Genomic DNA, 25,970 nt, shown 5'->3' on the forward strand with positions numbered 1-25,970 from the left:
ATATATTAGAAAATGAACAATCATCCGACGTGTTTTGATGCATATTACTTACAGATATCGTACACAAACTGGAAAAATGCAATGGGCGTTCCACTACGTATCCTTTACCATATTTGATCATTTTTTCCGCATTTGCTACTGCTGGTATGGGTTCAAAGACAAATTCGTGCTGCAAACGTCTCAGTGGTAGTTAGCCTACGTTGGTAAGCTGCAGTTAATGCGTTAAAAACATTTATACACATTGTCCTCAATGCGTAATATGTTTTATGCTATAAATCACTCTGCCTTTCGACCAATAATTTGTTATCAGTTGGCTTCAATCAATCACGTAAGACTCTAATGTGTAACTTTGACTAGGCTGCGGATTATTATGTCACCATAATCCAGATTATTCGCATTCAAACCTTCTTTCTACATTTAATTCTGTTAATGGAAGCTTCATTCAAACAATCTGGATTGATTTGGCGTTCCAAAACAATAGCTGATCGCAAGTCTGTATAAACGCTGTGGCCAACGTGTGACGTCACTTACGTCAACAGAGTTGTTTACAGGTCTAGTTACCAGGCAGCGCTGTCACGCTTTCAGCCTTACTGATGACGTCATGAAGCGATTCCTCGGGGCCCGCGAGACGCACGTGCGCGGAAGTAGGGGCGTTGCGCGCAGAGAGAGTGTGGTGGACACGAGGGGGGGGGGGGGGCAGTGTGGCTCTCCAGCACGGACCAGGAGTGGTCGGCTGTACCGAGCCGCCACGTGGTGTATGTCGGTCGTGTGTAACGAGCGGGTCGAGTCGACGGAAGAGCTCCCCGGGTGTTGGTTGTATACAGAATGGCCCCACGAGTAGTTGCTGTTCGTTTCGCCTCGGTGGGACGTTAACAAGCTTCTTTAAATCTTCCGTTTCAACGCTGGAGTTTAAAAGGAGACACTTAACGTGAAGAAGCGGTCACGACCCGTCAACGTTGCAGAGAAGACGTGAACTCCGGTGGCAGAGCGTGTTGTCGCGTGACCGTGGCGTGTCGGGTACTCTGGCGACGCGTGCGAGGTCGGATGTGTGCATCCTGGCCATCGGAGGTCGTGTACTGCCTGTTAGAGCATAATTGCAAGTTAAGTTCGTGGAATGTTTAATCATTAAGTAATAAGTTTGCGTAACCAGCGTCTCTTCTGTCTTGTGACCTCTGGCGACCGGGTTTCCTGTCCCCGGCACCAGTGTAATTGAAGACAGTGATCTTTCCTCCTCCTCTCGTTACTGTCCGATGGCAGTTTAATTGTTTCTCTATTCTGTCGTGTGTTATGAGTAAATTCATGCTTCTTGTTGGTCGATCACGTGGTCGCCCATTCAGGACTGTGTGGTGTAGTGTTTCCTTGCACGAGGTTAGCTCTAATTCTGTCAGCAAGTTAAGCCATCTTACAACAAGTTTTCGCTGACTAAAAGTCGGTGCAGTGACCAGCCTGAGAGTGGCCATTGTGTTTACGGGCGTATTTAAATTGGTCAGTATTCTGTCTAGCCTGAGCATCCCTGAGTGGGTGATTTGTGGCCGCCTTACACGGGTCAGTCATATCTGTGATGTTCTAATGATATTCCAGGACACTTTTGTTTAAAATTTTTTAAAATTCCTCCAAGTTTGTAAATTCATTTTATTGCCATTAATCGTGTGTTTGCTGAGACCTGTTTAATTTTTCTAATGGCGGTGTTGGTAGCTTCACTAACTCACCATACTTTATTAACAAAGTTCTGTATTTACTTTAGAGTCTGTTTACTAATGTTCTTTAAATTTTTTAAATTGTTGTATTGCTATAAATTACTTTGATTCGCGTTAGCGGCGTGTTTTAAAAGGTAGTTTATTGCCGTACTGCTAGCTTCTGAGTTTTTTTTTTAATTTTTTTAAACTGTTGTATTGCTATAAATTACTTGATTGCCGTTTGCGGCGTGCTTTGAAAGGTTGTTTATTGCCGTAATGCTATCTTCTGTGTTTTTTTTAAAAAAAGGTTTTTCAAACTGTTGTATTGCTATAAATTACTTGATTGTCGTTAGCGGCGTGTTTAAAAGGCTGTTTATTGCGGCACTGTTAGTTTGTGTAAGATACGAATAAAACATTTGTGAAAATCTCAACTCGACAGTAAACTACTAGAAATTTGGCCCTGTTTCCCAAGTTGTGGTGTGGCTTGTAGTAACCGTAACCACTGTGTGTGTCACAGAGTACTTACGTTCTCCAATGAGTCTCCCAGGTCCGTTTTAACAGCACCGTCAATAGAAAATGAAAAAGCGCAGTGGACTGATCTTTTCTAAAACCTATAGACCATGTAGCAGATATAAAAAATCAGGGGAAAATCATTGAAGTGGGGCTGCAACTGAGATCAGTAGACAAAAGTACGTGAGAATCGGCATTAACTTTTACGTTAGTATTTATGCTCGTGTATTTCTTCTCTATTGTTTTTTTTTTCATTTAGTTTTGTCTTACAATTAATACTTTCAAATTCTTGTAACATTACTCTGATTTATAATTCAATTATTCTTACTGCTTTCAGTTGTAATGCAAAAAGGTTGACTTACCAGTTGATACATATTTTCGTAAAGAACGTTGCTTATCTGTTGTTGTGGTCTTCAGTCCTGAGACTGGTTTGATGGAGCTCTCCATGCTACTGTATCCTGTGCAAGCTTCTTCATCTCTGAGACCTACTGCAGCCTACATCCTTGTGAATCTGCTTAGTGTATTCATCTCTTAGTCTCCCTCTACGATATTTACCCCCCACGCTGCCATCCAGTACTAAATTGGTAATCCCTTGATGCCTCGGAAAATGTCCTACCAACCGATCCCTTCTTCTAGTCAAGTTGTGCCACAAACTGCTCTTCTCCCCAATTCTATTCAATACCTCCTCATTAGTTATGTGATCTACCCATCTAATCTTCAGCATTCTTCTGTAGCACCACATTTCGAAAGCTTCTATTCTCTTCTTGTCTAAACTATTTATCGTCCATCTTTCACTTCCATACATGGCTACACTCCATACAAATACTTTCAGAAACGACTTCCTGACACTTAAATCTATACTCGATGTTAACAAATTCCTCTTCTTCAGAAACGTTTTCCTTGCCATTGCCAGTCTACATTTTATATCCTCTCAAATAACAAACCTCCTTTACTACTTTAAGTGTCTCATTTCCTAATCTAATTCCCGCAGCATCACCCGACTTAATTCGACTACATTCCATTATTCTCGTTTTGCTTTTGTTGATGTTCATCTTATATCTGCCTTTCAAGACACTGTCCATTCCGTTCAACTGCTCTTCCAAGTCCTTTGCTGTCTCTGACAGAATTACAATGTCATCGGCGAACCTCAAAGTTTTTACTTCTTCTCCATGGATTTTAATACCTACTCCGAACTTTTCTTTTGTTTCCTTTACTGCTTGCTCAATATACAGATTGAATAGTATCGGAGAGAGACTACAACCCTGTCTCACTCCCTTCCCAACCACTGCTTCCCTTTCATGTCCCTCGACTCTTATAACTGCGATCTGGTTTCTGTACAGATTTCGCACCCTGTATTTTACCCCTGCCACCTTCAGAATTTGAAAGAGAGTATTCCAGTAAACATTGTCAAAAGCTTTCTCTAAGTCTTTCTTCTAACATAAGTCATAGGGTCAGTATTGCCTCACGTGTTCCAACATTTCTACAGAATCCAACTTCCCCGACGTCGGCTTCTACCAGTTTTTCCATTCGTCTGTAAAGAATTCGCGTTAGTATTTTGCAGCTGTGACTTATTAAGCTGGCAGTTCGGTAATTTTCACATCTGTTGCTCATCTATTTAGTTGTAACCGCAATCGGCGAAGAAAAGGAAAGCTACAGTATTAGAGCAATCGTGTGATAGGTGACAAAATCGTTCCAGAAACTGGACACGTTTTAACGGCAAGCAGGACAGGGAATCAGGAACTTTTAGCTTTCGGTATGGGTCTGTAGGGTTAAAAAAGAACACGCGCTTGAGCAGTTTGTAGAAGCTGTTAGGCGACGAGCTACGCAAGGACCAACAACACAGCCGCGGGAGCGAAAAAGTGACCAATCTCTCCCTCCCCAAATGTATTCGACCGCACCTTATAGATTGGGGACACTTCGAAAAGCGGCTCACCTGTCTGGAGCAGACAAAAACAGGCGTGGAACTGTTATGCTTGCCGAGTGCTTTCGCTTTGCACCGGTCTCTCGTAAGTCTGATTTGGCTCCAGGCTACGACTCTGGATTATCCAGAGGCTGGAAAAACCTAAAACGAGGAGAAGTTGGCCACGAAAGCAGCGCTGGTCATAAAGTGTCGCACTGAAAACGGCGCAAATTAGAAAATGCGCCAAATAGAAGTTCGTCCGTACAAAATCTCATAGACCGCAACAGTGTAAGAGAAAAGCCATCACTATTGGAACGAACTGTTGCGTCACGTCACCGAAGCGATTCTCTTTTCTCGCCGCTACACATTTTATATATACTAAACAAGCTAGCAGCCTGCTTATCCGCTTAGAGCAAGAACTGAAAGGAAAACGAAGCAAGTTCACCGTTTTGGCGATAACCACTTTCCTAACAGCGGTAACTGCATGTAAGTGGCACAACAAAAGGTGTCCAATGTGTCCGTCGTTTGGTTTCGTCACATATCGGATTTGTTCGGAACGACTTCTAACTACACTACCACAACAAAGGTCAGCATTTAATAATGATTGTGGTGTTGCTCACGCTGCTAAATAGTGCATTTTCGGGCAACAACAAAGTTGTATTATGTGGCAGGTGTCATTAGAGCACAGTTAATAAAGTCATTTCATGTAATAACGGATAAACTAGGCACTCATCTTTTTGTGTTTCCCGCGCTGGTCTCGTATTATCATGGCTCAATCGTTGAAAATCTAGGTGGTTATGATTCCAAGCTCGGATGCAAAGAGGCCTAGGTTTTATTCTGCTATATTCAAAAGTTATGTAGATGCGCTTCACAAACCATCCTTGGAGATTACACTTTTGCTGGACAATGGTGATGTAAAAAAATAATCAGCACTCCGAAATTAAGTTGCACTTCCTTTTAATTGCTTTTATTGCAATGTCACGTAAACACAAAACATCACTTCACAATACAAAACATACTTGAAAACATCTTCCTCACATTTTATAAGCCAACTACAATATGCATCTTTCCAACATGACGTCCGCGACTTGACTTTTTCAAGGTCCAACTCTCTAACAACTCAACAACTAACAATCGCTTACGCGCCCAAAAATCAGAGTTGCAAGTACGTCAAAGACATAGTGACAAAAGAAATAATACACATAAGAAAAATATCATTGCAATATAAACATATCGATGTATCAAAAATGAAATCAAATCTGAATGTTGTCTCATAAATACGTTAACTACTTTACAGAAACACAGTAGAATATTGCTGGTATCGAGAGGTTCAGGTGAGGTGCCGTAGTGGTTGCGTAATTCAAGTACCATTTCAGACTTCACTATTGTTTTTTCCATTTCTGCAGCGTTCCACATTGTGTTGGTATCGCCCTTGACACGTCTCCGCCGACCGCAAAGATTAGCCATTTAGGTTTTTATTCATCAGTTTCACCAACTGTTTCTGAAGAATGCCAAATCGAAGAAGTAACCCATTAGTTGCTTCTGAAATTGTTGTTCTACTGCAATTTCAAATATTTGCCGAAAGTTGCGATGAAAATATACTATAAAATAAAAATATCGGCACTTGATGTTGCCATTTTAATATCGATACACCGGAATAAAACAATCGCTGACATATATCGATCTTTACTGGATAAAATACCCATGTATTGACATTATATCGACAGCTCTACTTACAACAGTGGGAGCTGTGTGAGTGGCAGCTAGCAGTGACCTCAGGTGTGCGGACTGAAAGAAAACCCGCTGGCGACTTTTCTCCTCGTGGTGCTCACCATAAATCTCTGTGGCGTCTATTCTACGGACAGTTGCGCCGATGAAGTCGAATTCGTCGGGACAACTTCTAAAAGTATTTTTTTTTTCATTCTACTCTTTTTTTTATTCTAGTCTCCAGAGATGGAAAGTTTTAAAAGGAAATATCTGCAACGAGATGGTCTGTGCGGGTAGGTGCCGTGCGACCATTTGCCAGGATCACAAAAGGCGGCTGAACTTGCTAATAACTTCGACTGCGCGGGGGGCGCACACTGAATTGAAAAGCTTTCAGAAGTATTTAAAATCATTCCAGTGCGTCTTGATGTCTTCAGTGTCGTACAAATTATCACCTGCAATAAACATACGTAAAGTTGCACTTCAAACGAGAGAAACCAGAGCAGATGTTTTAAGTATCATTACTAAGAGTCTCGTCGAAGAATTAAATCAACTGAGAAATGCTGAGATACTATTTACGCAGCAAGCTGGGAAGTAGCAGAATATATATATATCACCTCAACGGAATGTAATGAATCATGACGGAGAGAAACAGGAAGGCAGAAGAAAATGCTTCGTTGATTAAACACCAGAAAATGATTTAAACCGGAACCCGAAGGGCAGTTTTAAACTAAATGTGTCCGATGTTATCAGACAGCTGCACGAAACTTAACTGTAACGTGTGGTGCCATAGGCAGCATGGTCACATTGCGTTGCTTGTAGAACTATGTGAGCGAACACGGTTCCCCGGTGGCAGAGCGTGTAGAGAACGTCGAATCTTTCCATAGTGTACACGTTAATAAGGAGGGTCTGAGAGAAGAAATTTTGCTGTTGAAAAGATTCATGAAGCCAATTTTGAGTCCGAGCCAGTTCTTCTACGCCTTCTCGGTGCTCTTCATAAGCGCAGTTTGAATGATATGCCGCGAAATATGATGACGGCCTTACGAATTGTTCTGCACTTTGCCTGTTAGTTTTGCACAAGCAGCTACGATCGAAATGGGGTCAGAGTTTGTCCGCTCGTTATGTTGTGTCGTGATTATAAAATATTAAGCTTCTAAAAAAAAAAACTAGAGAAAGTAGTTTGGTAAAGTATCAAATTTACACAAATCGCGAGCATCAAAATTTATTAAAAAAGCCACTGATTGATCTTTCTGCAGTAACATTTTGTGACGTTATCCGAATTAACAAAGCTTAAAATAAAAAATTTTAAGGAGCGGCCTAACAACATTTACCCAGGGCCCAGAAAGTCTAGTGCCAGCCCTGGCTCTTGGTACCTGTATCGACATGGAGTAGCTGCTCTTTTAAAGAAATACAGACGAATTATTAGAACTTAAGATCTGTTAAACTCAGAGACTGTGCAATCAGAAATAAGGGAATTAAGTGACATAACAGTAATTGACTTGATACACTACGCTCTTCATTACACTTGTTTACTCGATTTATGTGTCAAAGTAAGGGTAATTTTATTACCTGTAGTTCCAGGACTTGCGTTACCCTCTCAGCTGTGTCATTGAGATTTATGAGTATCGAGATTCGTGTGCATAATTGTGAAACTTACTTTGCTTTCATGTGCTGAAATTTGGCCCTCAGTGTTCTGTCTCAAATAGAACTAGAATTACATTGGTTGTTGCAATCTTTTATGTCAAGTACTGAGAAAAATACTATAAGGACCGGATTTCCTTTATATATTGTATGTGGCATAGTTAATTTCCAACTATTCTAGTGTATATGGTGACTGCTTTTCATTATAATCAAAATGGATCTTTTGTGTCGTCATAAAGCAAGTGGTCCACAATGAAGCACCTGCAAATTTCGCAGCTAAATTCCCCAAGTTTCTAGCAGGTTTATATTAGTGCTCTAGTGAAGTTTGGAAGGTAGGAGACGAGGTACTGGCAGAATTAAAACTGTCAGGAGGGGTCATGAGTGGTGCTTGGGTAGCTCAGTTGGTACAGCACTTGCCTGTGAAAGGCAAAGGTCCCCAGTTAGAGTCTCGGTCTGGCAGAGAGTTTTAATGTGCCAGGAAGTTTCGTATCAGTCCACACTGTGCTGCAGAGTGAAAATCTCATTCTGGAGTTTTATATTACATTGCTGCTGTATGAGAGCTTCGAAGATACGGTGTAGCTGCTGTTTGCTTCCGAGCTGTAATTCAGTGTTTAACCATTGGCACTGAAGATCATACTAATTTCCTATTTATTTTTGTAAATTGCAGAGCTATTTTTGTGTGCACAGTTTAACAGAATTAGGTGCTTTGGTAGTGGAATAGGTGTGACATTGTGGTGCCCAGCTGGTGAGTGCCGTAGTTCTGCAGATCGCCGCCTGGGACAATGAGGGCGCTACTTGCGGCGGCGTCTGGCTGAGAGAACTGCACTGCAGGCCATCGGCAGGGGGATGTGGAGGAAAGCGGGGGAAGCTTACTGTCTTATACTGTAACATCAGAGCAAAGGTCCGTGTCGTCCGGCAGGTAGTGGTGCGTTAGGCAGCATGACAGCTGTGTGGGAACTGTAAGGTATGAGGTTGTGCTTTGATTGTTTAGTTACGTGTGGCCTAACCGTATGGTTCCAGATGATAAGCGCGTTATGTGGTGTGAATACCTCTACTAATATCTCATTGTAATTAAACACAGGAAGTACAATACTGTAAAACGTTTGCTGAATATGCAGTAGTAAACTGAGTCTGATATCAGAGGTGGAAATTCTAGTGAGAGAACTCATATAGCAGAAATCTTAGCGTGCTACAAATTGCTATAGTCTGGTATAGGACCTTCTAGGTGGGTGTGAAATGCTTTTCACCGATCACATATTATAGAGTAGTTGTGTTTATTCGCAATGAACTGTTGACTTTTTCAAAGTTTAGAAGTGTACTTGAGACATTTTTCTTGAGAGGAAGGTTGCCTGTTACCTGAATTACTTTACTGTTACATAGCTTTCTCTCTGTTTTGTCGCAGTGGTGCTTGGAGTATGTGTGCAGTATGCTAGTTGAGGAGGGGTAAAATTTGTGAGTGACAGAAGGATTCAGTTTTTGTCTTTATTTGAAAATCTGGAGACGCTGTTCCACTTTATTTTTTTATTATTTTTATTTTTTATTTTTTTTCAGACGAGTTTGTGGACTGGTTGTCTCATGACAAGATTTGCATCAGCTGCGTGCTGTACACCCTGGCGAAGTCCACTGCTGTGCGCCCATTATCAGTTCTCGCCCTCCTGTCGGCCCCCGCCTCGAGCAGCTTGGCCGCCGCTTCTGCATGGCCATTTAATGCCGCACAATGCAGCGGCGTCAACCCATCGCTAGCCCTTGCGTTGGGGTCGGCAGACGCTGTCAGCAGCAGCTGCACCACAGCCGCGTTGCCCCGCAGTGCAGCCAAGTGCAAAGGCATGTTCTGGCAGTTGCTCCTGGCGTCCAGCGCTGCACCAGCCTTCACCAGCCACCTCGCCGCCTTGACGTCTCCTCTGACAGCTACATAGTGCAGGGCAGTAAATCCAGCCGTGCTCCGAGCCCCCACATCGGCCCCCGCGGCGAGCAGCTCCCTCAGCTCCCCCACCGACCCCTGGTTAGCCACCTTGATCAGCCTCCTGTCTCTCTCGTCTGCAGAGAGGCTTCTGCAAAAAAAACACAGGAACTCCCACTCTCTGCTACAAACTCGCAACACACACACATAATGAGGGAAACTGCCACACAAGGAAACAATATAAAACAGTGCACAACTCTGCATGTATTATGCTACAGCAAATCCCCCTTATAAACAAATCTTTATTCATTGTTCATTACAAATAGCATTATACAACCTCTGAAGGAATTATGTTGTCATATTTTGTGTCACTGATTCCTAGAAGTCACCTCCTTTGATCTCAGGATGCCATAGTTAACGAGTCACTCACCTCCACAAAAACACAAGCTTGTTGCAGCTGGTAATAGTTCTCCATCTGTAGCCTAACTGCTAGAGGTCACACACAAGAAGATTACCATCTCCAGATTTTCAAAGTGACACTCTCCTCATATGCAGCCAAAAAAATTTCAGTCCAGTTATCGGCCAATCTCTTGACACAGTCTCGCCAAATACTGAAAGTTTCTGACACACAGACAACAATGTGGCCAAAACATTGCCAACTTTGCTCTTGTAAACGCAAATTTATTATGATAACCGACATTTCAAAAAGCAACGTTCACCTTGAAATTATACAATGAAACTTTTTTTACTGCACTAGCTTCGCCGAATACAATCCAGCAACTGTTATTCCCGTTAACTATACACACAAAATGTCATGAATATGGTTTCAGTCACAAGGAACAATGAGTAAACTCAAAATGACATGATATAGTTTTGTGTTGACCGAGGATTAGAACCCAGCACTTAATCAGATGGTTAAGTAAGCACAATCAAAAGTTAAAAATCGTCATATTAACAGTATTCCGTCGGTTCTTGGTAGAACAACATTATAATAAATGAAAAGCAGCAGTTTGCTGTTGTTCTACAATATTACTTTTATTGTAAACCGGTTTTCGGCTTAAAAGGCCATCTTCATACATTTACTGACATTTACTCAGTAAATGTCTGAAGATGGCCTTGTAAGCCGAAAACCGGATTACAATAAAAGTAATATTGTAGAACAAAAGCAAACTGGTGCTTTTTCATTTATTAAAAATCGTCATTTTTCACCAGTAGCGAGATGACAAACTAAAATTATGAGATGAAAATATTTTGCCCTACAAAGATTCGAACCCAGAATCTATGGACATTGACTTCTAGCTACGAGTAGACGTTAAATAATGGTTGAATTCAACAGCATCGAAATGTGCACATGTGTGAATTGGAAATAACGAAAATTTCTGTGTTCACTAGGAACCGAACATTACACACATCGTTGTTGACTACATACAATGTGATGTTACTAACGAATTCTTTTTCACAGTAGCTACGAGTGGCATCTTTCAACCTGACATGATAGGACGATAAGTCATATGTCTGACTTGGGAGTCAAAACCAGTACCCACCATTTGTCACATGTAGTTTGATGTGCACATGTTACAACTTGAAATGACAGACCAGGATTTGAACCCAAACATGTATCTTTTGTGAAGGTCTCGAGGACTTTGCAGTCATGCGGAAACAACGAAATGGTGGAAATGTATCACCTCAATGGGATCAGATGTGTCGAAAATGGAGATTTGGGTTCGAATTCCAGTGCAGCACCAATATTTTCCACATCTTAAGCTCAAACACAGTAAGAGTCAAATGGCATGGGACCTTGGTGCGATTGGCTCATTAGTAAAAAAAATCGCATAGTAAAGGTAACTCACGACAGAGTTTCAATCTGGGATGACTTCTGCCTCTGTCAGGGCCCCAACTATAGCGAGTCTCCTCCAGGTTACTAGAGGTGGAGGGATAGTGCTTGTGCTTTTTCAAAAAGATATCCTGATGTGAGAAACGAATCCAGATATTCACCATACAAAGCTAGAATCACTTCTACTTCTTTTTTTTAAACTAATAACTTTAACACGATTTAAAATTCATTGAAGTAATGTTGGTGCGAATCGACTACGTGCAGACAAGAAACTGACCACCTTAACCACTTTCTTCTCTCGTTTTATTTTTTAACCACTGGACCATTTTTTCTACGTGATATCCTCTGCACCAAAGTTTTCTATCTTCTATTTTCTTATGGCGACAGTGCCAGGCAGTTGGCGACAAAGAGGGCAAGGGTCAAGAATCCAGGGGCCTGTTCCATCGTACTGCCGCTATACCTGTCTCAGCTATCCGCTCTTCTTGTGATATACCGACTTCCTTTTTCTGGGAGACGCTGGTCAGCACCAGGCAGGAAGGTGGAGGGGAGGGGGGGGGGCGTGGGGGCCAGCGGTTGAGCATTCCGAGGCCTGCCCACCACACGTCTCCCCATACCTGTCACAGAGCCGCTCCATTATTTTCGTGTATGATTTTTTATTTAAAAAAAAATTTTTGCGCTTCATCCAGAGGACCGTGTCTGCAAAGAAGCTATCTCAGTTGTGAGCGACAGCTTTGAACTTCGTGTTCACGATAGTTTGCTTTCCAAATTATTTCGCAATATCTTGTAAGTCACCCAATGTTTCCCGAGGTTTGTTTGCCAAGTTGGTCTTCTCTTGACTCCAATCACTCCACTCAATGGAAGCTCTGTGCTGCCATTTTGGATGCTTCGGGTAACCGTAAATGTAATGCAGAACAGAAGAAATCAGGACAGCCCCTTCTTCTGGTTAAATGTTTTGACATACTGAATAAAATAAAATGAAATATAATAAAAAGTACGATTTCTTCTGTTGTGAGGATAAACTTTTCCTCCGATACTGCTTCAACACAAAATAAGATGCTTCTGAGCTATGCAGATTTCTGTTTCCCTAAAAATAAATACATAAATAACCAAAAAATACCGTATGAGAGAAAAGAGCTTATCAACGATTCATTATGTTGTTCTTGTGTTTACGTCTTTTTCCTATTCACTAGTTAAATTTGTGGTAAGAACGTATGGGACGAAACTGCTCAGGTCATCGGTCCCTAAGCATACATGCTATTTAATATTTAATCTAGCTGAAACTAACTTACGCTAACGACAACACACACACACACACACACACACACACACACGCCCACACACATGCCCGAGGGGGGGAGGGGGGGGCGGTCAGCCGTGTGAACCGTGACAAGATGCCTAAGTCTGTGCGGCTTAATTACATATACTAGCAAATTTTGCAAAGTTGTTCTTGCACACTCGTGGCCGACTTGGAGGGGACGGGTCACCCCCTGGTCCACGCCACATCCGCTTGTGCCCGGCCGCCGGCTCTGTGCCAGCGTGCGTGCACCAACCTACGTAACTTCTACTAGTTTTATTTCCTTCAGTTAGGAGGTAATACGTTATTTGCCCTTTCAGCCAGTTTGGAGCATTTCTTTATTGAAAATGGATGTGGCACGTTGGTAGGATTAAAAGAAATCAGCAGGCAAGGTACTGTTCGTGTTACTGTGGCCAACATTTGTCTGACAACTCGCCAGATCTCCTTCACTTGAGCGCACACAAACCTGCCTTCTTCAGTATCTATCAGGTCGCTGTTCTCACAAGTTGGCGAATCACCCAGACTTTTTGCATGAAGTCTCGCTTTGCTTGCTACTTGCCCTTGTGCTACCCCCTCCCATTGTGTTTTCCAGTTTTCGGACTATGAGATCTCTTTCCAGTAGGTCAAAGGCTTTGGTAAAGTCTATGGACACCGTGTATAACATTTGTTTCTTTTTTAGCGCTTCATTGATGTTGCTTAGAAGCAGCCTGACTGTTGTAAGTGTTGATCTTCCAGATCTGAAGCCCATTTCTGGTTCTGGGAAGAATTAGAAGAAATGCATGTACGAAGGACACATTCAGCACATGGAAAAGTTGGAACAACTTTAAGTGAAATTAAATGTACAGGTTTTAACAAGTGTTCAAAAGGATTTCCACTGTTAAACGTGCAGGAGAGAGTAGACGGCAGGAAACTGTACATTAAAGATATCTATGAGAGGAAGGAACTATTAGACGTGGCAGAAGTAGAAATGACAGCTGAATTGGAAAATGTGGGGAACTGACCATTAGAATTTTACAAAGCTCTGGAAAATTTGCACACAAACAAGGCAGAACAGATAGTTAACGTTTCATACATGATCGCTGGGGAAGGTGGTAATGAAATGACTATTCAAGTTTGTCTGTAGAAGCTACGAGACAGGAGCCATAACAACAGACTGCCAGAAGGTCATCCAGACACTACAGAGGCGACGAAAGAGCCAATAAGTGCGATAGCTTTTGCACAAGGAGCTAAACAGCTCATAAATTCAAATTACTTACAAGAATAAATAACATGCAGAAGAATGAAAACCAAAGTTCAGGATCTCTTTTGAGGACGCTAAATTTGGAGTAAAAGATCCAGGGAGGCCGATCTGACCTACGGAATGTGCAAGAAAAATCAAGAGATCTTTATTGGATTTGGCTATCTTTAAGTGATGTTTGACAACGTGAAACAGTGCAAATGTACGAAAAATCGGGGTAAGGCATACTTAACGGCAGGTATCACACAACATGTACAATAATAAAAAAGGATACGTACTCTGATTGAACATAATGCAAGACAGGGATGCTGGTAGGCTCCACAAATGTTCAGACTAAACACTGAATTTCAGTGGAATTGAAGGAACTTCCAGAAATTTAATTAAAACTGAGGATGAAAAGGATTTCATTGATAAAATTGACTGATGATATTTCTGTGTTCACTGAAAGTGAGAAAGAATCACCAGAGTTGCTGAATGTAATAAACGGTCGAATGAGCACTGAATTTGGATTTATGAACAGAAGAAAGAAGAAAGTATTGAGGAGTAGCAGAAATAACATTGGTGGCAAAGTGTACATCAGTATTAAGGACCACAAAGTGCATGAATTGTAGGGATTCTGCTATCTGTGAAGCCAATTTACGCTGCAGAACAAAGCGAGGTAATGTAGCAGGGAAAAACAGGAGATCCCTCGCATAACAATCTTACTGATACCAAAGATTTAAGCCAATTAGGGGACGACACATCTGAAATGTTTGGATCACAGTACTGTATGAAAATGAATCGTGTATTATGGGAAAAAAACAAGAAGTGAATCGGAGCATTCTAAATGCATTGCTACAGAAGGATGTTAAAATTAGGTGAACTCATAAGAGAGGAACTCTGTAACGTCTCAGCAGAATAGGTGAGGATAGCATTATGTGAAAAATTCTGACAAGGACAAGGGTCAGAGTAATACATGATATGTGAAGGTATCAGGAAATGACTGCCATGGTAGTAGAGGTAGCTGTAGAGGGCAGTAAACTGTAGGGAAAGACAGAGATAGGAATGCACAGCACAAATAATTGTGGAATTTGGGTGCTCACAGAAGTTTAAAACTTGTTCAGACAGACAGAAACATCATCAACAGCAGGAAGAGTTTCTGTTTTGATATGTGTTGTTACCTGTACTGGCTCTTACACCATGCGACCAAGGTGGTCCACACTTTGACAAGCTAGGTTCTACCGACATTTGCATCTGTTTCGTGCTTGATAAGTGCATGTCTTGTTACTAGCAGAAATTTTATGGCAAATTATAGGGTTCTGTCTCCTCTCTCATTCCCGCCAACCACCCAAAATGACCTCATAAACGTTATGTTTAACTGACCCCTACTAGACCATTCCAATACACCAAGAGTGTTAGACATACGCCTCTTTGTGCGTAGAGAGTTACACATTCAGCGCAGTCATACTCTCTCGCTGTCACTAGATTTTCTGTGCATGACATTCGCTTACCTGCCTGAATTATTATTTGCATTGGTTTACTGATTTTGATGAGAATAAATCACTGAACAGTTGACAATAGCTCACTATTTTCCCTACCAATCCATTCTTAATTAACCTCTCTCTCATGATACTACCTCCTAATGCCGTGGATACCGACCCATTATTAATATGACTGTATTTTCTTATTTTATTCCTAGTGCACTTTGCTGACCCACCAAAAAAAATCTAGACTGAGCATTTAGACTTCAAATTTTGGTCCCTATATCTTATCTACCACATAATGGTCGTGTGTGTGTGTGTGTGTGTGTGTGTGTGTGTGTGTGTGTGTGTGTGTGTGTGTGGTGTGAGGGAACTAACCACATGTGAGAGACAGTGGTCTCGTCAGGTGGAGCAGGAGTCTGCTTGGGTCCAGCAGCAAAGGTGGCAGTGGTGCTGGACCTCTACTGTGGACCTCTACTGTGTAGCAGCTGGTAAGAGAGAGGCACGTGGGCACCTGGTGGCGTCTCACTACAGCCAACACTGCTGAGGAACAGTATGCACACACGCATGCACGCACGCACGCACCCAAATGCTGAACGGATGCCAACAATGGGAGCAGCAATCCAGATGGTGCAAACGACTTGCCAGTGACAATCACATTCAGTTACACCAGCCGAGTTCCCACAGCAGTTGCTCAATACCACACAACAGGTAGTTCAAAACCATGCATGAACAAAATGCACATACAGTGCCTGACAATTACACAAAACCTTAACTACAAATTTCGTGGAAAGGTCAACTCAGGTTCCATCATATTGAAATGTATCTGAATGATCCGAACTGGGTTCGGCCCATTTGTGTGCAACCCACGTAATGTAACTGCCTTGGAGTTTTGTCTGCTCCCTTTTCAATACTGTCCTTTTAATATACATAACAAAAATCCTAGAACTGAGTGTGTACCAATCCCTAATGTGTGGCATCTGAGATCAGTACAGACCTAACAATGTGCTTCAGATACAGGTATTTGTATGTGTGTCCATATTTATAGCTGTTATAATGGTGACAGACAGTCAAATGTTAAGGACAAATGACATTTCAAAACTTCAGGAAGTCCCATAAGTAACATTTCGAAATGCTACTAAATTTCCATATTTAACAACCACTTTTGAAATACGTATGACCTGTAGAACATCACCTCCAGAAAAAATTTCAAGACATCCAGTTTACAATGTGCTATCATTACTGAAGTGTCTTCCATGTGACTTGCTCATCAGTTACCAGTTGGTTCTCTCCATACCACTCTCTATGTAAGAGACCCCTGCTCCTTTCCAACACATTTTCTCGGTGGTAGAGTTACTGCAAGTCTACACTCTCTATTCTGTGATATTCATATAATTTCCTTTAGCGACTCACTGTTTCTGGCTTTTAAGAACATTACGGAGGAAGGTAGTGGTGTGTACTTGGTAAAGAACTCAAAGTACTGGTAGATACCAGCAGCATTATATCATTCCCACACAGACAACCCAATGAATTGTTAAGATGTATGTTGGAGCAGATGTAGAGCTGGTTATGGTGGTGAGTAAATTGAAGCTTAATAGAAATGTTAGGAGGAATCAATGTGTAAGTAAATGGGATATTAAAGTGCTGAGGAATAAAATAGTTATTTGAACTTCTATGAGGCTCTAGATAATGCAATAATGAATGTAACTGTTGACATTTCAGGTGAACAGCAGTTGATGTCTCTGAAAAGGCGAAACACTTAAGTAGAACAGACTATTGTTGGTGCAAGGAAAGCAACTCTTAAGAAATCTTATCAAACACACAAAATGATTGATGAAAGAAAGAAGTACAGCAATAGTCACAGAAAGCCAAGAATTTGGTATTACAGGTAACTAAGTTTGAGAGATAGTAAAGTAGAATGACTGCAGAAAGGTTGAGGATAAATAAATAAAAAATGGTCGTAGGATGCACAGATTCAGCACACAGAAGAGTCTAAAATCCTTCAGTGACATTAAATGCAACAATGACAACACTAACAACCAACCCTCCAGATGTGAGACACAGTTCAGTGCCAAACATTGTTATGGCGATAGAGTATCAACCAAAACAGAACATGCATTAATGGTAATGGAAGGTATTACAAAGCCAACTGAGCATATGAAAAGCGTATGTTTGAGTAACTTCATCATAGATCTCGCGTGGGTGATAAGGTACAGTGTTTAAACCCCACTGATAACAATTTTTTTTAACTGTGTAACATTGAAAGTGATATATGCGAGATTTTCCTGACATGTAAAAATACTTTTCAGAGTTTGTAGCAATGTTCTTTTGGCAGTCTGCTTTGACTTCGTTAGCTGAATGTCATGTTTTTGTTACCGATCTTATTATTTTGTTTATTATTAATTATTGTTACTATTACTTCCACATGGGTGATGCAATTGTTTCTTTATTTTTCTGTTCTGATTTATATTCTGTGAAACTACAAATGTACATTATAGGTTTACTACTTTCAATCCAATGAAGCAAAAGCAGACTGCCAAGAGAATGTTGCTGTAAACTCCAAACAGTCATTTTACATGTCAAATACATTGTCCCGTATAACACTTTTGCACATAATACAGTAAAACATTTGTCGACATGGGGGTTTGAACCCGTGATCCTTGGTACAGGACTTGAAGGCTCTACCGATTTCCCCATGGAAGCAACGTGTCATGTACTCAGTTGTGTTTTGATGTGCTCTGTAGTTTTGGTGTTAGTTTTAATTAATGTTTATGCCCATTATGCTGGACAATAACACACAGAAAAAACTAAATCAGAGTTTTGGTTGATACTCTATCAACATAAAACATTTGGTACCGATCTCAGCGTCTGATATCTGGAGATTTGGTTGTGACAGTTAAAAAATATAAGCAGCATTCAAATTAAACATGGTTAACTAGTGTAAAGTAATGGTAACTATTTTACTAACTCAAAAATAGTAGTTATATACAGTACACATACACAAAACTAGTCGCCAGAACTGTTGGCGCAATTATCCCATTGTGACACTAGCCAGTCGATTCCTTCCTTGAAGCTAGTAGGCTGCTATAGGATCCAAGTCTGGACCCAGTCACATACTTTGTCGTTTGTTGCCAATCGATGTCTGCGAATTACTTCTTTTAGAGGTCTGAACACCTGAAAGTCACACAGTGAAAAGTCTGTGACTAAGGTGGATGTTCCAGTGTTTCCCACTAAAACAGCTGCAATGTTGTCTTCACCAAATTGGCCCTGTGTGAGTGGGCATTATCATGCAGGAGGGTAACACCATTGGACAACATGCTTTGGCGTTTCGACTTGATGGCTTATCTAAGGTTCTGTAAAGTGGCTTGATAACGATGGGCATTGATGGTGGTTCTCCTTTTCAGGAACTCGACAAGCAGTGGGTCCTTGTGGTAAGAAAAGGACATCATGACCTTACCAGAACTGGTGTGCATGGCCTCTGATTTATTTGGAGGTGGTAAAGTCGATGTATTAATTGCTTGCTCTGATGCTTGTTTTCCAGTTCAAAATGGTGACACCATGTTTCATCACCTGTGACAATACATGACAGAAAGCCGTATTCCTCTTCACGATAACGTTGCAGATGACTCAAAGACAGCACCATTCGAGTATTGCACTGTTCGTTGGTCAGTTGGTGAGGAACCCACTGTGCACAGATTTTTCGAATGTTCAAGTTTTGATCCATTATGGTGTGGGCGGTGTCCACACTGATACCCAGTAACCAATGGATGTCGTCCATGGTGATTCTGTGGTTGTCCAAGACTAAAACATTCACTTCCGCAACCATTTCCTGTGTGATGGCACAATGATCCTGTCCAGGACGAGCATCGACTTCCAGCAACTCACACCCCTCAAGGAATCGTTTGCGTCACTCCACAACACTTGAACGACTCAGACTGTACTCACTGTATTCAGCCTTCATCTGTTGATACATTTCATGGCCTCCAACTCCCTCCACCGCCAAAAATCGAATCACTCCCCTCGTTGTTCCTGCTTACTCGCCTGCTTGTTTTGTAGTGGATGATAACTTGCGGGACCACCGTGTCTTCGATGTGAAACCACACTGGTGCTATGACACATCAAACGGTATGTATGCACACGTCAGTTATCTACCAATAGATGGCGCCATCATACCCTCAGCTACGTGTTGCCACCTTACATGTAAGGCAAAGGTAGACGCACTGACCAGGTTTTGTTTGAATGAACCTCATAATTCCACTGATTAACAAAGTGGAGCGAGAGCGAGAGCGAGACACGGCTGAAGACAATACACTGACCACCTCTGTGAGGGGAGGGACTTTCGCATGACATGGTAGAAGGAGAAATGAAAGTCGAATTGGCTAACATAGTGGATTGGCCGTTGGAGTTTCACAAAGCTCTGGAAGGCTTTCGCAAAAACAAAGCAGAATGGTTAGATAACATTCCTTCAGAATTTATGTGATGCTCTTGGAAGGTTGCAATGAAACGACTGTTCTGCTTGATCTGTAGAATCTATGAGACTAGAGACATATCAACAAACTTCCAGAAAAAAATATCATTTACACACTCTAGATGCGACAAAGTATCGACAAATGCATAAGCTTTCACACAGTGAGCTAAACAGTTCATGAATCCAAATTGATGACAAGATTAATACGTAGAAGAACGGAAGAAAAAACGGAGGATCTGTTGGAAGACAATAATATTGGCTCCAGAGAGGCAGATCTGAACTTTTAATTGATAAGGCAATCAAGGTGTAACGAAAATCACGGAACATTCATTGGATTAGCCCACCTTTAAAAAGATTGACAATGTAAAGTAATGTGACATATGAAATTCTCAAAAATTACAAACTTTACAGATATAGAGGACAGGCGCATTATATACATTACTGTATGTACAATAATCAACAAGGAAAAGTAAAAATTGAATAAAGAAGTACTATGATTGAAAAGGTGCAATACAGGGAATCAGTGAATCTCCCCAGTTGTGCAAACTGAACATCAAGGAATCGTTCATGGAATTGAACAAACTTTCAGGAATTTAATTAAAATTGAGGAAGGCATTTCACTGAGAAAATGACTGTTGATGTTACCATGTTCACCAAAAGTGAGTAAGAATTACCAGAGCTGCTGAATGCAATGAACAGTTGGATGAGTACAGAATTATGGTTTAAATAAAAGAAAGACTGAAGTATTGGGCAGTAGCAGAAATAACATCAGTGACAAACTTAACATCAAAATTAGGGACCACAAAATAAAGAAATTTAAGTGATACTGTTACCTCAGAAGGAAATTTACACAGGACAAAGCGAGGTTGTTGTAAGAAGTAATGTAGCACAATAAAATAGGTCATTCCAAGAAAAACAAGGTTACAACTCCCAAAGATAGGCCTCAACTTGGTGACAGAACATCTCTGAATGTACATTTGAAGCCCAGTATAGTATGAAAATTAATAATGGATTATAAGAGATACAGTAAGAGAAGAGAATTGGAACAGTCAGAATAGGGTGCAATAGAAGGATGTTGAGGATTACCTGAATTGAGAAGAAAGGCACTGTGGAACTTCTCTACAGGATATGTGAGCATGGCAGTATATGGAAAACTGTAAGAAGGGACAGCATAACCGGATACATGTGTAGACATCAGGAAACAAATGCCATGGTACTGGAGGATGCACTGGAGAGCAAAAACTGTAGAGGAAGACAAAAATTGGTATACATCCAACAAATAACTGCAGACTTTGGATGGAAATGCTGCTCAATGGTAAAGAGGTCGACGTTGCACACCCTTCTCCCAGAAATAAATGATGGGATCTCAGGACTCTAAATGTGTTCACAGACAGAAATATGATCCACTCCGCGCAGAGTTTCTGCTTTGTGTGTGTGTTGTTACTCTGACTACCTGTTATGTCAAAATATGGTGGTCCACAATCTGAAGAGCTCAGGTTAACAGACCTTCCAACTGACTATTGCTTTTGTTTTGATTGTTGAACAGTCTAATTCTTGTTACTAGCACAAATTTAATCCAGGGTTCCAGGATTCTTCCTTCTTCCTCCTTTCGCATTTCTACCAACGACCCTAAACTGTCTCATAAACCTGTCTTTACTCACCCCACTGCTACAGCATTCCAATACCCCATTATTTTTAGATGTTTTTATCTTTCTAAATACAGTGTTATACATACAATGCTCTCATAATTCCTCTCTGTGACTAGATTTTCTGTTTGTGACGTTGGCTTACTTGCCTGAGTTATTGTTGGATTGGTTTATTGATTCCGATGGGATTAAATCACTGAAATGTTCACAATAGATCACTGTTTTCCCTACCAACCCATTTTCAATTAACTCGTCTCTCATGACACAACTTCCTCATTCTGGGGATACCGTCCCATTATACATCAGATCATATGTTCTGATATTCTTTTTACACTGCTGGCCACCGTAAATGCAACACCCTGAAGGAAGCATCCGAATCAAGTGAAATTTACACCATGGGTTTGCAGCGATGAAATACGCAACTGATTAGAATTTGAGCGCAGACGCACATCACGGGCGCCTGTGGCGCCACCTCATAGCGCCATTTAAGGCTTGGCGATTTCGAGGAGTGTACGTTCGGCACGTGTGTTTACCTTGTGGTTGTTTCACAAGACGATCAGTTATGCCTCGTAGACAACAGCGAACATCGTTTGATCAAGTATCCGAGTTCGACAGAGGAAGGATAGTGGCTTACCGAGATTGTGGATTATCATACAGAGAAATCGCTAGTCGTGTTGGACGAAACCATACAACTGTAATGCGGATATGTGACCGTTGGATGCAGGAGGATACGACGGACCGACGTGCTCGATCGCATTCACCTCGGTGCACCACTGCACGTGCTGATACGCAAATTGTGCGCATGGCAGTGACGGATCGCTCAGTGACATCCCGAACCATAGCACAGCACATTGCGTCTGTAACGCATCATCCAGTGTCTGCGCGTACCATTCGACGCCGTTTACAGCAGAGTGGTCTGTCCGCAAGACGTCCATTGCTTCGTCTACCATTGACGCAGAACCACAGACGTCTCCGTCGCCATTGGTGTGATGACAGACGGATGTGGACGGCAGAATGGAATGACGTTGTCTTTGCTGACGAGGCACGCTTCTGTCTGCAGCACCACGATGGTCGGATTCGAGTGTGGAGACACCGTGGACAGAGGATGCTGGACAGCTGCATTATGCACCACCACACTGGTCTTGCACTGGGTATTATGGTATGGGGCGGTATTGGATATTACTCTCGCACGCCTCTAGTACGCATTGCCGGTACTTTAAATAGCCGGCGCTACATATCCGAGGTGCTGGAGCCAGTTGTCCTTCCTTACCTTCAGGGCTCGGCCACAGCCATATTTCAACAGGATAATGCGCGACCACACGTGGCACGCATTGTCCAAAGGTTCTTCGTCAATAACCAGATTGAATTGCTTCCCTGGCCGGCTCGCTCTCCGGATCTTTCGCCGATAGAAAACATGTGGTCCACGGTTGCTCAACGAGTGACCCAGATTACATCCCCAGCTGCCAGACCAGATGATCTGTGGCAACGTGTGGAAGCTGCTTGGGCTGCTGTGCCCCAGGAACACATCCAACGTCTCTTTGACTCAATGCCGCGACGTGTGGCAGCGGTGATCTCCAACAATGGTGGCTACTCTGGCTACTGATTATGGTAGGAACCACATGTCACAGACGTCTGTAAACGTAATCATTTGATACTTGGTCAACATGTTATCTACAAAATAAATTTTGTTGTGCTACCTCTTGTCTTTCTTGGTGTTGCATTTACGGTGGCCAGCAGTGTATTTCACCTTGCTGACTCTCTTCTAACGTAGACTGAGCCTTTACATTTCCCTTTCTGTTTGTCTATCTTCTCTACAGCATACTGCTAGTGTGTGTGTGTGTGTGTGTGTGTGTGTGTGTGTGTGTGTGTGTGTGTGGTGAGGGAACTCACCGCAGGCGAGAGACGGTTGCTTCATCAAGTGGAGGAGACGTGGACAGAGCAGCTGCAGCAGGGGTCTGGCAGAGTGTGCTGGTAGTGGTGGCAGCGGTGGTGGTGGTGGTGGCAGCGGCGGTGGGTCTCAGCTGTGTAGAGACTGGTGTGCTGCACATACAGAGAGAGGCCGAGTGTGAACTGTCTGGCGTATCCATGTGGGGATGTGGGGGTGGCTCAGTACAGCCAGCACTGCTGATGGACTATCAGCCCACTGGCAACTGGCAGATGACACATGCTGAACGTGAGGACAGCTTGCCAGTAAGCTTATAACATTCAGCTGCACCACCTCAGCTCTCCACAGCAGTAGCTCACAACGCCATACAACAGCTTGTTCAAAACCATGTGCAGCTGAAAGTAACATACAATGCCCAACACTTGGACAAAACGTAATCACAGAATTACTGGACAGGTCAGCGCAGGTCGAAATTATCCAGATGGCCTGAATTCCACTCTACCTGGATTGTATGCACCAACATAATGTTACTATCTTAGAGTCCCTCTGCTCGCTTTTCAATAAGGTCGTTTCACTGTACAAAGTGGTTACCATGGGAGACCACTTGAGGAAACTGATCTCTAAGGCTGTCAGTCCACAATCAGACTCACGTAAATGCCAGAAAACCTGTTATTATTAGATGACAGTCTTCAACACTTGTAAACCCAAGTCTATTGCAATAAGTGTGAGCCGTGGAGAAAATTGCTGTTTTGAAGAGCCTGCCAGAGCATGTAGTGTGACGCTGTTGCCCTCCATAATTTAGGTCAAGTAGTGTGTAAGTTTAGGGACTAATGACCTTAGCAGTTAAGTACCGTAAGATTTCACATATATTTGAACAGGGATGTCCTGAAAATATTGCAAAGTCCATATCAGGCGCAAAAGACCACATTTCCGGGAAGCAGGCTGTCTTCTGCACCACGATTATGCACAGCCGCATGTTGTCAATGTCGTTGCTGAATATCTTCCAAAAATCAACCTGAAATGCATCCCTCACCCTCCATATAGTCCGGATTTAGCAACGTGTGACTTTTTTCTATTTCCTAACATGAAGAAACGCCTTCCTGGGAGGCATTATCAGTCATCAGAACCAGTGCTGAAGGCTGCAGAAGCGATTTTGAAGGACCTCTCAAAAAGTGGTTTCCAGCATGTATTTGAAGAAAGCTGGGACACGTGCATCGCATTCATTGGAGACTACTTTGAGAAGGACCATCAAAATTATGAGGATGAAGACAGGTATGCTGTCAAAAAAAAATTACGATCATTCTTTATTGAAGAGCCCTCATAGTTTGATCGGAAGACGTACCAGGAATAAACCTGTCAATAGCTGTTATTTCGCGCACAGGAAGTCTTTTACAAGTTGTGTCGGCCCCGAAAAGGGCCTTTTTTGTGACTAGGACATTGTTTACTTACAGCACAAGGTTGGTAACATCGAGAGGTGTTTTGCCGAACTTTTTCAAACATTCCTGGCATTGCCCAAGCTGTGATTGGCGACATGTTCTATGCAATCCTTTAATTCCTAGGTTTCTACGTGGTTTTCATCTGGGTGGGTGAACAAAAACCTTAAAGAATCCCCACAGGAAAAAATCTGGTGGCGTGAGGTCTGGTGATCGGGAGGGACCATGTCCTACGAGTACCTCTGCCAATTACGCGGCCGTCGAAGAGTTCATTTAAATATCCGCGCACAGCTCGACTGTTATGTGCTGGCGCTCCATCGTGCTGCAACCACATGCGTAGCCGTATGTCCAGGGGAACACCTTCCAGAAGCCCGGGTAGAGTTTCTTGCAAAAAGTGGAGGTAATTTGGCACAGTAAGTCGAGGAGGTAGACGGACCGGCCCAATCGGATGGTCACCCACAATGCCTGCCCAAAGGTTGCGCGTAATTCGTTCCTGGTGTCCGTCACATGAGGATTCCCCCTTGCCCAGTAATGAACGGTTCGAGTGTTGTAAAGGCCATCCTGATGGAAGGTGCACTCGACGGTAAACAACACAATGGCTGGGAAGTCGGGATCTCGTGCAACACGTCGCAGAAACCACCGGCAAAACCCTAGTGAGCCGTGGTAAAAGTTTGCTGTTTTGAAGAGCGCGCCGCAGCGCATAGTGTAAAGCAGTCGCTTTCCGTTTCTGGCGGTGGCGCCGCTGTGGCAATCGCAGCTTTGGTGTCTCCCTCTGGTGGGAAAGGGGAAAGGTTGCCTGTTCACGAGCATTTAAGGGGCGCTATGGGCTGAGGAGTCTGGTCAGTTGGTCAGCCGGGTCAGTGTGGAGCAGTCAGTGTGTGTCGTCCGGAGTGCTAGTATGTGTTAGGTCACTGGACTGCTCGAGTTTGTTCAGGCAATGGTCACTGGCAGTTGGATCGATCGGTTGGTCGGTTGCGCACTGGGATACGAGATGACTTGTCCGTCTCGAGCGTCGGCGCATGTGAGGTCGCCACGTGAGTCCAGTGGGCCGCGCCGTATAGCGAGGGGTAGTGGCTTCGCGGCCGACACGAGCGCAACAGGAGTCAACCCGCGACATCGGTCTGGCCGGTGCGAGCTGCGACGCCGTGAGACGGGAGATCGGCGCGCCTTCCTGTGTGCGTTGAAGCGGCTGGCAGCGGATGTTTCGGGAGAGCGTTTTGGGGGTGCTGCGCCAGATCTTGGCCAGACATCGCAGTTTATTAGAAGTTAAGTGATTCCTGATATGTTGCTTCATTTACTTGTTAAATTCTACTTCTTTTCTTGGCCAGTCTCTCGTCCCCAGCTTGCTCGTCTGTCTCTCGTCCGTATTTGTTAGGCAGTGT

The 25,970-nt window shown here is 42.7% G+C and overlaps 2 protein-coding genes across 2 annotated transcripts in view; one reads left to right on the forward strand and one right to left on the reverse strand.

Moving 5' to 3' along the window:
- Nucleotides 1-25,970, forward strand: part of LOC126427123 (uncharacterized) — a 525,102-nt gene that overhangs the window by 396,155 nt on the left and 102,977 nt on the right. The gene's annotated exons all lie outside the window — the stretch shown is intronic.
- LOC126427122 (ankyrin-2-like) overlaps nt 7,950-25,970 on the reverse strand; it is a 91,500-nt gene continuing 73,479 nt past the window's right edge. The window contains exons 3-4 of the mRNA XM_050089349.1: nt 23,161-23,310; nt 7,950-9,482 (exon numbers count right to left, since the gene is read on the reverse strand). Coding sequence (XP_049945306.1) covers nt 9,005-9,482; nt 23,161-23,310 — 628 coding nt within the window. The 3' untranslated portion in view covers nt 7,950-9,004. The remainder of the gene's footprint in view (nt 9,483-23,160; nt 23,311-25,970) is intronic.

Source organism: Schistocerca serialis, chromosome 11, assembly GCF_023864345.2.
Source record: "Schistocerca serialis cubense isolate TAMUIC-IGC-003099 chromosome 11, iqSchSeri2.2, whole genome shotgun sequence".
NCBI lineage: Eukaryota > Metazoa > Arthropoda > Insecta > Orthoptera > Acrididae > Schistocerca > Schistocerca serialis.